A 16,850-nucleotide genomic window follows, 5' to 3' on the forward strand; every position below is an offset into this window, starting at 1 on the left:
CAATGATCAAGAGGAAGAGGTCCAATATGTGAACAACCTTCAAGGGCAAAGAAACAACTTCCAAGGCCCTAGTCAACAACAATGGAGACCTTGAAATAATTAAGGCAATTGGAATTCTAATAACCAAGGTAATTGGAATAGTGAAAACAATCAAGGCAATTGGAGTGGAAGCAAGAACCAAGGGAATTGGCAAAACAATAACAATCAAGGCAATTGGGGAGGCAACAACCAAGGCGGGTGGAACAACAACCAAGGAAATCGGGGGTCGGGTTTTCAAAGGCCCCCGATGAATCAACAACCGAGCAACCCACCTCCTTATCCTTCTCATGGTCCTAGTTCCTCTAACAATAAAATGAGTCATATTGAGAACATGTTCAAGAAAATGATGGAGAAGAATACCGATTCTGATGCCCAACTTAGTTCACATAACACGTCAATCTGAAACTTAGAAGTGCAAATGAGTCAAATCTCTCAAGCTTTAAATTCTCGTCCTAATAGGGCACTACCAAGTGATACGGTGGTGAACCCGAAGGGTGGAAACAATATGGTGCATGCCATGGCCGTTACTACAAGAAGTGGAAGAGGTGGGAATGCACCTACCTCAAGTAAAAGGCAACTTGTGGATGATGAGCAACTGGTAGAGGAAGAGGAGATACCAAACAATATTGTGCACGCAAATGAGGAAGTGCGGATTGATATTGATGACACGGTGGAAGAGACTCAAGAGGATGTGAACCTATCTAGGGATCATGTGATTGACATACCGGAACCGGTAGTGCAAAAAGCTAAGGCACCATTTCCTAATCCACCTCCTCCCTATCCTCAAAGACTTGCCAAGAAAAATGGCAAGAATCAATTCAAAAAGTTCATTGATATGATGAAGAGTCTCTCGATAAATGTTTCATTTGTTGAAGCCTTGGAGAAAATGCCCGGTTATGCAAAATTTATGAAGGACTTGGTGACAAAGAAGCGGTTGATGAATTTTGAAACTACCAAAGTCACGCACTAAGTGAGTGCGATTGTGTATTCGATGGCTCCTACGTTGGAAGATCCCGGTTCTTTCATAATCCCTTGTACCATTGGAAGTGCCGAGTTTGCAAAAGCTCTTTGTGATCTTAGGGCGAGTATCAATTTGATGCCCTATTCAGTTTTTAAGACATTAGAAATTGGGCAACCAAGACCCACATCTATGAAATTACAAATGTCTGATCGTACAATGAAGAGACCATTGGGGGCGATTGAGGATGTATTGGTTCGAGTTGACAAGTTCATTCTCCCGGCGGATTTTGTTATTCTTGATTGTGAAGTGGACTATGAGGTCCCGATTATTATTGGTAGACCTTTCCTTGCTAAGGGGAAGGCTCTAGTTGATGTGGAAGCCAGTGACCTCACTTTCCGGGTGGGTGATGAAAAGGTAGTGTTCCACGTGTGCAAATCTATGAGGCAACCGAATAGCAAAGAAGTGTGTTCGTTCGTGGACTTGGTGACCGATGTGATTATTGATGATACAAGTTCCACGATTAATGTGGCTGACATGTTGGAGACCGTCTTGCTAAATTTTGATGATGACGAGATGGATGGCTTCATGGAATATGTTAATTCTTTACAAGGAATAGGGTCATACAACTATGCACCCCGGAAGCTTTCCTTGGATCTTGAGAATAGGAAAACTCCCCTACAAAGCCTTCAATTGAAGAGCCTCCTATCTTGGAGTCGAAGTCATTGCCTCCACATCTCAGGTATGAATTCCTTGGCCCTTGTTCTACTTTACCATCTTTTCTTTCCTCTTGTTTGACTAACGTGCAGGTTGACTCTACATTGGAGGTGCTCCACAAGAGGAAGAAAGCTATTGGGTGGACTTTGGCGGATATTCAGGGAATAAGCCCCGTATTTTGCATGCACAAGATTAACTTGGAGGACAATGCCAAGCCATCCATTGAACATCAAAGGAGACTCATTGAAGCCATGCAAGACATGGTCAAAAAGGAGATTATCAAATGGTTGGATGTCAGGGTGGTCTGCCCTATTTTCGACAGTTTGTGGACTTCTCCGATGCAATGTGTCCCGAAGAAGGGAGGTATAACTGTGGTCACCAATGATAAGAACGAGTTGATTGCCACAAGAACAGTGACCGAGCGGAGAGTGTGTATGGACTATCGTAAGCTAAACAAAGTCATAAAGAAAATACCATTTCCCACTACCCTTTCTTGACAAAATGCTTGATAGGTTGGCCGGTCGGGTGTTCTACTGCTTTCTAGATGGATATTCAGGCTACAATCAAATCCTTATTGCCCCGGAATATCAAGAGAAAACAACTTTCACTTGTCCCTATGGCACTTTCACTTTCAAGCGGATGCCATTTGGCTTATGCAATGCACCATCCACTTTTCAACGGTGTATGATGGCGATCTTTATAGATATGGTAGAGGACTACCTTGAAGTCTTCATGGATGACTTTTCGATAGTCGGGGATTCCTTTGATGATTGCTTGGAAATTTTGGATAAAGTATTGGCAAGGTGTGAAGAAACGAACTTAGTATTGAATTGGGGGAAATGTCATTTCATGGTCGAGGAGGGCATTGTCCTTGGCCACAAAATTTCAAAGAAGGGCATTGAGGTCGACAAGGAAAAAATAGAGGTGATTTCTAAACTTCCATCTCCAACATTCATGAAAGGAGTGAGATGTTTCTTGGGTCACGCGGGGTTCTACCGGCACTTCATAAAGGATTTTTCCAAAGTGGTGAACCCCTTGTGCAAGATTTTGGAGAAAGAAGTTAAATTTCACTTCAATGATGCTTGCATGAGAGCCTTTGAATTGCTCGTTCAAGTTGACAACAACTCCTATCATCACCGTTCCTAATTGGAGTATTCTTTTTTAGCTCATGTGCGATGCGAGTGATGTAGTGGTTAGAGCAGTTTTGGGGCAACGTATCAACAAGATTTTTCATTCGGTCTACTATGCTAGTAAGACCATGAATGATGCCCAAGTCAATTACACCATTACTGAAAAAGAGCTCTTTGCCATTGCGTTTGCTATTGAGAAGTTTCGCCCATACTTGATGGGTGCAAAGGTTATTGTTGAGCAAGAAAGATTCAAAAGCTCAGTTGATGAGATGGGTGCTATTGTTGCAAGAGTTTGATATTGACATCCAAGATCGAAAAGGGAGTGAAAATCAATTGGCAGACCACTTTTCTCATTTGGAGGAGGAGGGGAGGTCGCATGATGGCCTTGAAATCAATGACTCCTTCCCCGATGAGCAACTCTTGGCTATTTCAATGAAGGCGGTGCCATGGTTTGCTAATCTAGCAAACTACCTTGTGTGTGGAATCATACCGGATGAGTTCTCTTCAAATCAAAGGAAGAAGCTCAAACGGGATTTGTCAAGATTATTATTAGGACGAGCCTTACCTCTTCTGGATTTGCACGAATGGGGTAATTAGAAGATGTGTACCGGATGAAGAGCAAAATGTTATTCTTGAAGATTGTCACTCTTCTCCTTATGGTGGTCACCATGGCGGAGCAAGAACGGTGGCTAAAGTGCTAAGTTGCGGTTTCTATTGGCCCACTCTCTACAAAGATGCAAGTGATATGGTGAAAAGATGTGATGAATGCCAACGGGCCAGTGGAATTTCGAAGAAGAATGAAATGCCTCTCACTACCATTTTAGAGATTGATATCTTTGATGTGTGGGGTATTGACTTCATGGGTCCCTTTGTGAGTTATTTGGAAAACACCTACATCTTGGTCGCGGTTGATTATGTGTCTAAATTGGTTGAGGCCGTTACTCTACCCAACAATAAAGCGAGTAGTGTGGTGGCATTTTTGAAGCAGAATATTTTCACAAGATTTGGTACTCTGCGAGCTATCATAAGCGATGGGGGTCGCATTTTTGCAACAAGGCTTTTGACACCTTGCTTAGCAAGTATGGTGTCACTCATAAAGTTACGACTCCCTATCATCCTCAAGCTAGCAGTCAAGTGGAAGTCTCCAACTGGGAGGTAAATAGTATCTTGTCTAAAACAATGAATGTTGACCGGATGGATTAGTCAAAGAAGCTTGATGATGCACTATGGGCTTATCGGACTGTTTTCAAAACTCCTATCAGGATGTCTCTATACCGGTTGGTGTTTGGCAAAGCTTGTCATCTTCTGGTAGAACTCGAGCACAAAGCCTTGTGGGCTTTAAAGAAGTTAAATCTTGATTGGGATGCAACCGTTATCTTGCGGGTTGCATAATTGAATGAATTAGATGAGTTCAGGTACCATGCATATGAAAGTTCGTCCTTGTACAAAGAGAAAATGAAGTACCTTCATGACAAATACATCCAAGACAAGGACTTCAAGGTAGGCGATCTTGTTTTTTTATTCAACTCACGATTGAAGATGTTTCTCGGAAAGCTGAAATCCGAATTGAGTGGTCCCTTTGAAATTGTGGGTGTGACACCTTTTGGTGCATTGGACTTGAAGAACAAAAATGATGAGGTATTCTGAGTCAATGGTCACCGGGTGAAGTATTATTTGGACAAACTGATGATGGCCACGTGGTGGAACTTAATCATTTGAAGTGATGGTAATCTGCGTCATGTCGCGACGTTAAATCGGGCGCTTCTTGGGAGGCAACCCATGTTTATTTTCTTTTTCTCTTTTTCTTTTATAGATAGGTATTATTTTGTGCTAACTAGATTTGAAGTGTGTTGCAGGATTGAGTGTGCTTTAAAGGAACTGTGCTCAGAAAACAAATTGGCTAAGTATGGAAAAAGTGCGGACCGCATAATTTTGAATGCTACAGCAAAAGGCAATTACGGCCGCACAAATTGAGATGAAAAATGCAAACTCTCTGAAGTTTGTTTGTCAGTGAAACAGCCAAAGTGCGGCAGCACCATGAAATCTGTGGTCCGCACCAAAATATGCGGCCGCGCAGCTAAATCTGCGGACCACAGATGATCAAAGGCATTTGAACTACCAAGTAGCAGAGTGCGGACCGCAGAAGTAATTCTGCGTCCGCACTCGATCTCTTGTCCCTTAAGTTTGGCCCTTCAGTATAAATAGTACTTGTGGGGCTACTGTTTGACTTTTTCCCTCTCTGAGCTCAAATTCGTAAAAAATTGATATTTCTTACTAAAGTAATTGTTCTCAAGCATAACATATGTGATCACTCATCTGCATTACTTCAAATTTGGTATGCTCAAATCACTTCTAGGATTCTTCAATTTTCTTAGTTTAATTTATAATTTGTTATTTATTTTAGTCCATTTGACACTAGAGGTCAATTTTATGTCTGTGTGGGGGTTTAAATTGTGTTGGGTCAACTCCTAATAGCCATTTGGGGAATGGGTATCTTAATTATCATGTTTTATTTCTATTACCATGTCGAATTTTTGAATAAAATTGAAACCCTTAGAAAGTCTGGCCGATTTAATTTTGAAATCTGCGGCCGCACAAGAAATTGTGCGGTCTGCAGAAGTGGAGATTAGGGCAGTTGGTGAAGCATGATTCTGCGGACCGTACTTGAAATTGTGCGGACTGCAAAAATTCCACCGCTACCGCAAAAATATGTGTGCGGCGGCAGATCAGACCAATCTCTATCTTCAGAGAGTTGTTATTTTGAAGTATCCAATGTGCAGCCGGAATAAAAATTGTGCGGACCACACTTCAGATGTGCGGTTGCACTCAAACTTATGCGGACCGCAGTTTCATCACTACGGCCGCATTTCCAAATTGTGCGGTCTGTACAACCCAGTATGCGGCCGCACTTGCAATTATGCGGACCGCACTTCCCCACCCTACACTCTGGTTTAACATTATTATCACTGTCTGTGTTTAATTGAATTACAACTGACTTCTGATGTAGCTTGTTACAGAAAATGGTCAGATCTCCAGGTCATGGTGACACGTCAAAGGGGAGGGGTGAGCCTCCCAGAGGCAGAGGTAGAGGCAAAAGAAATTTACCCCACGCCCTCCAAAGGGTAATCATCAAGAAAGCCACAGTAGGCCGAGGAAGGCAGCCCGAGCCCTCCGAATCTAGTTCATATGCCCCATCTCGGGAAGCATCGGAGGGCAACTCAATGCAAGAGCAGCCTGTGGTTTAATCACACCCACAACAGCCGCAGGGAAGGTACCAACTTAGAGACAAACCTTCCTCCTCACATAGCACTTCTAAGGGTTCGGAGAATGCAAATCAGGCTTCAGAGTCCTCTTCTACCTGTCCCTGAAGCACAAGCAGCTGCTGTGGATGATATTTCGGACGATGGTAGGGGACCACAGTTACCGGCCTTGAGAGGTCGAAGAAGAAAGAGTTCTGGGAGGACCGGATTGTGAGTCTAGCTGCCTTCACTAGTTTTCGTAAGTGGTGGCTAGTGAGATCGCTTACTCTTGAGCGGCAATACTGACTTAGAGATCTTGACAAGTACAATCCAGAAGTATTGAGGTAGTTCCGAGAGAGAAAGGGGTGGATGTGGTTCACCCAGTCAATTATGGATTCAAAAGAATACTTGGTCCGGGAGTTCTATGCCAATGTGGCACATATCAAAAAAGAGACCAAAGTTACAAAAGTGAGGAATCTGAAGGTGCGGTTCGACCAGATCACACTGAACTACTACTTGGGGTTTGAGGATGTGGAGCCAGTGTAGTACTTCGAGAAGCTGGCAATGGGTGATTCAGCTCGCCCTTGGCTAGCCGAGCTTCTTGTAATCCCGGGGCCACCACCACCATGGATCACTACAAAAGTTCATATTCAGCGGAACACCCTAAATTTCGATGTGAAGGGATGGCAGACCTTCGTATGCAGCAGACTAGACCCGTGCCAAAATGAGACAAACTTACCGATTCCACAAACAGTCCTAGTCGCCTCTATTATGGATAGGTACCCGATCAATGTGGGTGCCGTAATGTTAGTGGTTGTCAGGCAGGCTGTTACTTCCTACCTGTATCCCAACACCATCATTGAGTACCTTACGGATGCACATGTAGAGCCCATAGACTATGACACGAAGGTTCGGGCAAAGAACTTGGTATTCTCTGATGGATGCACACAACCCCAAGATAAAGGATCAGCCGACTACCACCGTAGGCCAGTCTGATGAGGCAGCAGTGGTGGGTATAGAGACAGCTAATATGCCATCCACTTTAGCAGAGCCTTCTACCAGTGCAGCTGCAATGCCTCCACCTTCAGCCTCAGTACCTCCCACCTCGGCTTTGAAGCCGGTACCGATGCCATCTGCTCCACTCTCTGTGCTGCGAGTCTCCCAGACACTGGCGAGCCTCAACAACTGGATGCAGATAGCTACTACAAAGCTGACTGACACATCCAGTCAGGTTGTAGCACAGTCATCCTCTCCGGCACCCCAGATTCCTCCCACAATCGAAGAAACATTGAAGAAGATCCTGGACAACCAGAACACTATCATGGCTACTCTGGTACAACATGGGTCCATGATTGAAGAATTGGGCAAAGAAGTAAAGAAGATGCGGAAGTCACAGGCTTCGAAGAAACCGGTGGATAAGCTCCGATGACAGATCACCAAGCTTGCAGCAGTCGGAGACATTCCATTCAACATGTTGATAGAATCGCACCACCCAGGCACAGTTCCCACGAAGACCACCGCAGCAGTTGTCCAGTCTGAGGAGCCAGAACTTGCTGTTGACACTGCTGAGGCAGTCCGTTTGATGTTCATCAACCCAGCTACTCCCAGACTTTAGGATGATGAGATCCAATTAGAGACTGAGGTCAGTGTCACTGCTGGGGACACAGAGAAGGCTACAGAGACATAGGGAGTTTTCTTCACTCTCGCCCTTCTTATACTCTTATTTTATTAAGCATTGGGGACAATGCTTATTATTATTCAGTGGGTGGAGTTTCTTTGACATTTTGATGATTCTAATGAGGTATTTTGATAACTATGAGACAAATTGGCATGTAATTAACTTAGTACTATTTTTTCCTTACTTCTCGTTATGTATATTCGTTTAGCTTTCAATAGTTTGTTTTTGCTTTATTAACTTCTTTATCTTTATGTTTGTCTTCTTTTTGACTCGGTAGCTTTTTTTTTATTTGCTTTTTGAAGTGGTAGCTTCTTTTTGCTTTAATAGTTTATTTTTATGTTTTAGTGGATAATAAGCCTTTGGTTTTTTTAATGCCATGGTTCTTTCCAAAAGTTGGTTTTTGTGTGAACCGGGTGACTCTTCCCAACGAAGGATGGCGTTACAACCTTCTTAAGGGATTGAGTCTGTTGTTGGTAGTTAGGTAATAATAGTAGTAATAATGAATAAAAAGATCTAATTGAGTCATGCTCGAAATGTCAAACATGCTTTACTTGGTACCAACACACTTAACTATGTGCTTATGGTTAAAAATAAGGTTGTTAGAAAGAAATAGCTCTAGCTAGTGACCATTTGACTCTTGTGTTAACTTAGACAATCATCAAGTGGTTTAGTCGAACCGTAGTGATTTTCAATCTTGAATATGGTTGTTGTGGGCTCTCGACTCTATCCTCTTTAAAAATCCAGTTGCGTGAGAGGTGAGATGTTATTGTTGCAAGTCCAAGTACCCGTGTAAATGGTCTAGAACTTGCCCCGAATGTGTTTCTATGCAAAATTTTAAGTTTTGCTTGGTTTGAGAAGTGATTGTAGGCTCTCCTTGACCCGCTTGAAATTTTCCATGGCCCACCAATGTTGTTATAACTAGTCAACTCAATTGAGCCTAAAGCCTTTCTCATTTGATAACCACGTTACAAGCCTTTACCCGTCTTATTGTGACCCTCTCTTGGCACCCGAGCTTTCCTCAACACTCTTGTGAAACAATTGGCTAAAAACGTAAGTATGGGGGAGAGACGAGGAGTTTGAAAAAGGTATCAAGACAAAAGAGAAAAGAAATGAGGAAAACGAAAGTCAAGAAAAAGAAATAACAAAAAGAAAAATACAAAAAGAAAGTGAATAAGTTGAAAAGTTGAAGGAATTCAAAGAAAAGTAATGATGCGAAGCATGGAAAAAGCAAAGAAGGAGAAAATGAATATCATGACCAAGAAAGAGTGATGTTAAGTTTCTCTAGTTCCCCTAAGGAAAAGAAAATGCCTCAAAAAGTTGGCAAAAGCATGAGCTAATAAAAGAAAATGGAGTGCTTAAGGAAAGGTGAACTCGTTCTATCATAGCTTATCCAACCTTAGTCCAAAAGCCTTCATTTCATCCCGAAAAGTCCAACGTGATTTCAAGCCGAGTAAGCTTACATTAATGGTGATTTACATGTGGGGCAATCCTATGGTACTTTAAGCCGTACTTGCGACATTCTTTTGAGAGAGATGAATGAACCTTTCACAAATATTTGAATTGAGTTCTATATTCTTAACTGAGATAGGAAAACGGAGAGTAGAGGAGGAGGAGTTTGGGATCCAGAATGACCTACATGAAAGAGCGAGATTCCTTGATGAATAAAGTTAACTCTTGATGCTCAAGTGTCACATTAGAACCATCCGTTCTTAAAAGTTTAACTTGTTGCCTTCTTGATAATTCATAAGTGTCATAGGTAATTGTTGGTCCCAATTGATGTGTGATTGATTCACCTTTGATTAGCTGGAATGGCTCTTAACTTGTGGAGGAGGGAACTACTTTATATGCTTGAGGACAAGCAAAAGCTTAAGTTTGGGTGAGTTTGATAAGTGAGGATTTTGACTACTTATTAGCACCTTTTAGCTTTCGTTTTTGTCCAAAAGTGCTTAATTGTGTTCCCGAAAATTGATGAAATATACTTAATTACAGGAATATTGGAAGATGAGCTCCTGAGATGAAATCCAACTCAAGAAGGAGTAATCTGAACTCAAGGACAAAAATAGGCACAAAAGCTCAAAGTGTGGATCGCAGAATATCATCTGCGGCCACAGGTCATGAAGCAATTCCATCAGAGAATGTTGCAAGATGCGGACCGCACACGAATTGTGTGGCCGCAAAAGCTGGGTCATAGAAAAATTTCATAGAACCTGCAACTCCAGTCCAACACAAGTGCAGCCGCAGAAGAAGAGCTACGCGGCCGCACAATTCCTTGTGCGAACCGTAGAAGAACAAAGTACGGCCGCAGACATTATTGTGCGGACCGAAGAAAGAGGGCAGTGCGGATGCACTTCATTATTATGCAGCCGCAGATTTCCAACCTTTTCATGCTGAAGCGAAGTGCATACCGCACATGGAATTGTGCGGCTGCAGAACCTCCGTAAGGGTATTTTTGTCCAAAAATTCTAGCTTTGTATAAATAGAAGAGTTTTACTTTTTTTAGGTTAACTTTTGACATCAGCTGCTATATTAGATGGTTTATTTTACTCTTTTTAGTAGTTTTTGCTATGTTGAGCTTTTTGAATATTGATTTCATCATTTTAATTATCAATATGGGTCTAATTATCATTTCTTCTTCTGTTTCTTCTAGTTTAAGCATGAGTAGCTAAATTTTTACTAGGATTGTGACTTATCCCTAGTGTGTAAACTTAATGGGTATTTGATATATTGCTTGTTTATGGTTGGGTATTTATTATCTAGCCTTGTTCTTGTTTTTATTTGAAGAATTAATGGTTGCAAACATTAATTCATGCCTATTTGGCTTAGTCTCTACTTGAGAAAGAGAGACATAGCCTAGAAAACCTTGGCTAACAAGAAATTGATTTAATCGAGAGATTGATAAACCTAATTAAAGGGTTTACCCTAGAGATAGTAAAACCCGACTTGAGCTTCTTATCAACTATTTTGTTCAATACTCATTTGGACTTGAGAAAGACAAATTGGAAAAAATCACTCTCTGACCGAGAGGTATTGAGTGGGTATTTGAGTGTTGATAGCTATAATACATCCCGACCAATAAAACAAGCTTTAAATTTTACAATTCATTAGGAAAACACCCATATTAAGGTCATAGACCTAGGACTTTTATATCATTTGGAAAACAACAAAAACAATTTCCTAGTTTCATTCTTTGAATCACAATCATAGTTTAGTATAGATTTTTAAACAAAAAAAACAAATATTACGTTAGTGCAAATTTAGATATACGAAATCACGCGGTAAGATATATACTACTAACATCCATACATATAGCTCCGTGCGGAATTCGACCCCAACTCTTGTTGGGTATTACTATTGCATCGACCATTTTCATAACCTCAAAGAGAGGAGTGAAATTGGACGAGATCAACCGTGCTTCCTTAATGTTCCTCATAGCCGACACTAGTTCCACCATGTTGAAGTTGAAGTAGTCTTCGGATAATCTGGGGTAGGCGGAGTCTCGAGAGCCCGATACCTCTTTGTCCTGCATTGATCTGTTATTTCTGTCGCGATCAACTCTCACATCGGTAACGAATTTGTCCGCCGATCGAAAACCCCTATCGTGTCTTTCGGCCCTTTCATAAGGCAGACGTTTACCTCTAAAAGACCGTTAGTCCGCGTCGAAGTCATCCATCAACTTTTCCTTATTCTTCTCCCAGACCCGACCCTGGGATTATGATGGGAAACCGAGCTGGTCATCCTCAATTCTTATCTTCAAATCATACTGGTTATGAACATTCACCCATGTTATTGCCTGGAACTCGAGCAGACTTTCTTTCAATATACGGGAAGCATCAGAACTTCTCAGATTCAGCCCTTTAGTAAATGCCTCATCTGCCCATTCATCTAGCACGATCGGTAGCAGCATCATTTCCTCCCGGAATCTGGTCACGAACCCCCGCAGCAATTCAGACTCTCCTTGTGCAATTCTGAATATGTCAGCCTTTTAGGCTTGTACCTGCCTGGCCCAGGTATGGGCCTTGATAAAAGAATTTGCGTGCATCTCGAAGGAATCTATTAAGTGCTCAGGTAAAAGTGAGTACCATATCAGTTCCCCTTTCTTGAGGGTCTCCCCAAACTTCTTCAACAAGACTGACTCAATCTCGTGCGATACTAAGTCGTTTCCTTTCACCGTTGTTGTATAGGTAGTGATGTGCTCCTGAGGATCCGAAGTTCCATCGTATTTTGGCACATCTGGCATTTTGAATCGCTTCGAGATCAACTCCGGTGTCGCGCTTGGTTTGAACGGAAACTGGGTGTACTTCTTTGAATCTGGTCCTTTCAATACTAGCAGTGCGCCCAGAATCTGGCCCAGTCGGGCATTTATTTCTCTCATAAATGGCATAAGTTCGATTTTAAAGGGATAATTCTCATTGTTGTTACCGGATCCGCTACTGTTACCCCATGCCCTTGTCCAAGCCGACCTCGCCTCTCGGGGTATTATTATCAACCCTCTGTGTTGTTTGGTTTGCATGAACACCGAGAGGAACTGGACCTCGTCCATTTGCGTTGTTGGAAGCACCCGACAATGCCTGCCTCAACTTCATCATGACCTGATCATGTCGTGAGATATGGCCCATAATAGAATTTTGTTGCTCCCTCGGGATTCTTATTGTTTCTGCGACGTGCTCGTCTTTAGCATTATCGGGAGTTGCCTCTCGAACATGTCGTGTATATTTCCCAGCATGGATCGGTGTGGTCATCCCCCTCGTTATGGGTAGCAGTGACCGGCCTTCGTGTTGAAGCTGATTTCCCTAGGCCTTAACTTTATGTGCGAGGTTGACATCGTTATCTGCCTTTTTAAAGATTTTTGGCTAAGAAACAAAGAATCAAACAAGTTAGTAATAGATACAAGGATAAACTCAATTACGTAATTGGCTAAGCCCCACAGTGGGCACCAAATTGTTTACCCATAAAATGGTACAATTCAATTTATACATGATTTATAGATAAACGAATCGATTTTATCCCAAAATAATAAATAAATTAAATAAGAATGCAACACTTAGCGTTGAAATCGAGATAAGACAACGGATAGCTTGGTTCTGGGAGCAAAGCTTCCAAAGGAAATAGTTACAATGTTAACAAGCAAGAAACAAAATGTTATTGAGATTTTGAATAGTATATAGCATAAGTTTGTCAAAAAATTTGTGTCTTTACAATGGTTGTTGAACTCACTATTTATAATTGCACCGAGGGAACAAAGTCCTAGGATCAAGCCCCTCTTAAATGATAATTATGGGGGCCATTGAAGAATGTGTAATGTCGGGCTATGAATGTCATGTTCTCTATAACGGACTATGTATTTAATACTTCAGAATATTCTCCATTGAATGCTACCAGGTGGCCGGTATTTATTTATTTTTATGAGCAATATTCCCTTCGGGGACAACCGAGATTGCTGCCCCTAACTTGGTTTCCACTTGCCTCGCTCTTCATCTGTCTCTGACTCCACGTCTCGCTCTATTATGTGAGCATTTAGTATGAACATATTTTACCCTGTACAGTTAGACCAAAAGTCTAATGGATAGCAATGTCGCTCAATGTTGAATAGTAGAAGGTTATATTTGACCCTTTTTCACTATAATAACTCAAAACATATAAATCTCGTCTACCCAATGACTCGAAATTAATGCTTATGTATTACTGTTCAACATATAGTTGGAAATCATAAATCAAAAAGCCATATCTTGTGCTGAGAATATATAGAGCAAGGTTCAAATATACCCAAAACATTTGCAATTTATCTTATATATGCCCTTTGTTTAACAATCGTCTTATAGGACCTATCATCATTACCTTACATCTCAAATATACCCTTGTCACTAATGATTTTTCACCATGGAAAATTGATCTGATTTTGATAACAAGACGAAAGCCACATAGGGGTATATTTGGACCTTTATCTCTGTAAGACTCTTTAGTTTCTTTAGGCATTCAATATCAACCCTCATCCTTTTTAAGGTATTCACGAATTCCATCAACGTTTCCTTTATCTAGAAGCTACAACTAACTAGATGTGTTATTAGATTCTTCCGTAGCTATCCTCTAGTTGTTGTATTCCTCTAGAACAATATGCACTCTTTTATTATCAATATTGAATAATCAGTGTACACAAAGAAATGAAGACCTAAAACCTTCTAGTTCTAAAATGGTATCTCAAGATGGTATCAGAGTCGGCTCCAACTCATTGTTTATCTCAACCCTTCCTTCTAACATCTCTTCCCAACCAACACTGGTCATGTCATCTTCCTCATCAAATCCCCTTAGACATGCTCAACAATTTATTTTTGTCAAACTCACCTCCAAAAATTACATATTCTAGAAGACTCAATTGTTACCTTTTTACGTGGACAAAATCTTCATAATTTCATTGATGAACCACAACCATGTCCATAATCTGTTATTGTTGTTGAGGTATCAAGTTCTATCCAAACCAACCTAGCATTCACCAGTTGGATCCAATAGGATCAACTTATTTTGAGTCTCCACATATTCATATCTTTCAGAAGAAACTATACCCATTGCTATTAGATTGAATACTTCCAAAGATATTTGGGATGCTTTAGAAGCTAGTTACTTTGTTCTCTCCGTCTAACTCCAAAATTCTTAACGTTCATATGTAATTGCAAAAGCTCAAATCGGTTAATTTTAAGTCATACCCAATTCCTTCAAAAGGGCACAGATTCTCTCCAATGAATTAGCAGTCATAGGTAGACCTTTGAATCCTCTAGACTTTAACATTTATGTGTTCAGGGGATTGCGACATGATTTTAAGGATATTATTACTACTTTGTCCGCAAGACCTTTAGAAATTACATATTATGAGCTCCACATCCTATTATAAAATCATGACTTTATTCACGTTCGTCACTGTCATCCATCTCTATCAATCCACCTGACCTCTCTCATATCCTAGCATCCAATATGATAAACACAGCTTTAATGAGGATAGACAACCTTCAATCGGAACAATACTAACTCAAGGGGTCATGGAATGTCCTACAGAGGATGAGGAGGGCATGATGGATGAAATCAGTTCTCACGCATTACCTATGGCAGCAACTATTCCAACAACAAGCAGTTATAGAATTCAAATCATGATGGGTGAACGAGATGTTAAATTTTTAATGGCACTAATCTTCTCGCTTTCACTTGTTATATACATACAAGCTTTCTAGTTCTAGTCCTAGATTAAATAATTTATGTATTATTTTCCAACTTAGTGAGTCGCATAGAATGTCTCATTCTCTTCGCATTAATAAAAATTCTTCATTCCTGCAACTTATTTTTGTAGATGTTTGGGGTTCTTCCCCTTTTCTATCATCTCAAGGTCATTGTCTACTTCTTGTATTTATTAATTATACATATCATAATCCCTCTCTGTTGGAGTCGCTTCTATACGTTTATCCGTCCATAATGGGAGACCATTATTTTCGATATTGCACCACATCCAGGCACTTATGTGGTGGAACTAATATTTTTACCCATAACCGTCCATAAATTAGGAACTCTTGCGCATACTTTCTCATACTCAGATGACAATGTGAAGAAATCCCTTACCTATATTTTATATCATCCAGGTGTCGATGTAATGCAAACCAAGATGAGAACGTCCCAAGACTTCCAACTATGTCTGTATTATGAGAAATCCATCGGCAAATTGACTAGTTTGACTTTGTTTAACGATCCGGCCGGTTATTTTGTATATTATAATCCTGTTTCCCTATTTATTGCATCTTCTATATTCATTTGTGGCTATGTGACTTGTCAGGCGGTTGATTTAGTTCCGAAGATATTTCAGAATAAATTGGGACACTTAGTCCCAAGGTCGAAAACTTAAGTTGAAAGAGTTGACCGGATTTTGACTTTCATGTAAACGAATCTAGAATGGAGTTTTGATGGCTCCAATAGCTTCGTAGGATAATTTTGGACTTAGGCGTATGTCCGGATATTTATTTGGAGGTCCGTAGGTTGGTTTGAGGCTTTTGGCGAAAGTTAAAAAGTTGAAGGTTTGGAGGGATGAGAGGTTTGACCGAGAGTTGACTTTGATGATACCGGGTTCAAATTTTGGTTCAGGGAGCTGGAATAGGTCCGTTGTGTCATAGTAAGAAAAATTTGTGGTCATTCGGAGATGATTTGATATAGTTCAGGATTGGTTTTAGAAGTTGAAAAGTCATTAGTTTCATTACACTTAAATTGGGGTGCGATTCTTGATTTTAATGTTGTTTGATATGATTTGAGGCTTCGACTAAGTTCGTATCTTATTTTAGGATGTGTTGGTATGTTTGGATGGGGTCCTGGGGACCATGGATGAGATTCAGATTGAAATCGGATGGATATTTGGACTTAAGGGATTGCTGAAGCATAAGGCTTCTCATTTGATCACATTTGCAAGGTCTTGATCGCATGTGAGAAGTCGCAGAAGTGACAGGCTTATCACATATGCGGAGGTTAGCTGGGCTTGGAAGAGGTCGCATGTGCGAGGTCTTTTCCACGTCTGCAAGCACGCAGGTGCGAGCAATTTTGCCGCAGGAGAGGATGTGGGAAGGATGGGCTGGAGTCACAGAAGCGTAGATTCTCCGCAGGTGTGGACGCGCAGGAGCTAAGGCAGGACCGCATATGCGGTCCCTCTTGTGTGCATGGAGGGCTGCAATTGTGCTTGGTCGAGAGTTAAGTGAATTTCGCTTCTACCGCAGAAACGGTGTCGCAGATGCGACCATATTGACTACAAGTGCGGTTTTGCTGGACATAACTTATAATCGAAGGGTTTCGTATTTTTCTCTCATTTTGGACTTATGGAACTCGGCTAGGAGCGATGTTTGAGAGGGTTTTGGATACAATTGAAGAGGTAAGTGGAGATTCATCCTTTTTATTAATAAAAATTAATTACCCATTGATTCTTACACCTAGTTTAGGTGTGTTTGAGGTGGAAATTGGAGACTTTAGACGCTGTTGTTGGAGAGTAAGAATTGATGATTTGGGGGACGATTTGTGGATGGAATTGAATGAATTTAGTATGGTTGGACTGGTAATTGAATGGGTGTTCGAAT

General features: G+C 41.0%; 1 protein-coding gene across 1 annotated transcript; it reads left to right on the forward strand.

Moving 5' to 3' along the window:
- Window positions 1-1,030: 1,030 nt before the first annotated feature.
- Window positions 1,031-4,236, forward strand: LOC138902355 (uncharacterized). Its single transcript, XM_070190212.1, has 5 exons — window positions 1,031-1,414; window positions 1,876-2,142; window positions 2,880-3,071; window positions 3,398-3,715; window positions 4,048-4,236. Exons 1-5 carry the CDS (start codon window positions 1,031-1,033, stop codon window positions 4,234-4,236), a joined length of 1,350 nt encoding a protein of 449 aa, XP_070046313.1.
- The last annotated feature ends 12,614 nt before the right edge of the window (window positions 4,237-16,850 follow it).

The sequence above is a fragment of the Nicotiana tomentosiformis genome, chromosome 12 (genome assembly GCF_000390325.3).
Source record: "Nicotiana tomentosiformis chromosome 12, ASM39032v3, whole genome shotgun sequence".
NCBI classification, from domain to species: domain Eukaryota; kingdom Viridiplantae; phylum Streptophyta; class Magnoliopsida; order Solanales; family Solanaceae; genus Nicotiana; species Nicotiana tomentosiformis.

Coding starts and splice junctions, on each gene's coding strand:
- LOC138902355 (XM_070190212.1), top strand. CDS start 1,031: ATGGCTCCTACGTTGGAAGATCCCGGTTCTTTCATAATCCCTTGTACC. Junction 2,143..2,879: donor GAACAGTGACCGAGCGGAGA/GTGTGTATGGAC, acceptor ATTCTTTTTTAG/CTCATGTGCGATGCGAGTGA. Junction 3,716..4,047: donor TTGACTTCATGGGTCCCTTT/GTGAGTTATTTG, acceptor CGGATGGATTAG/TCAAAGAAGCTTGATGATGC.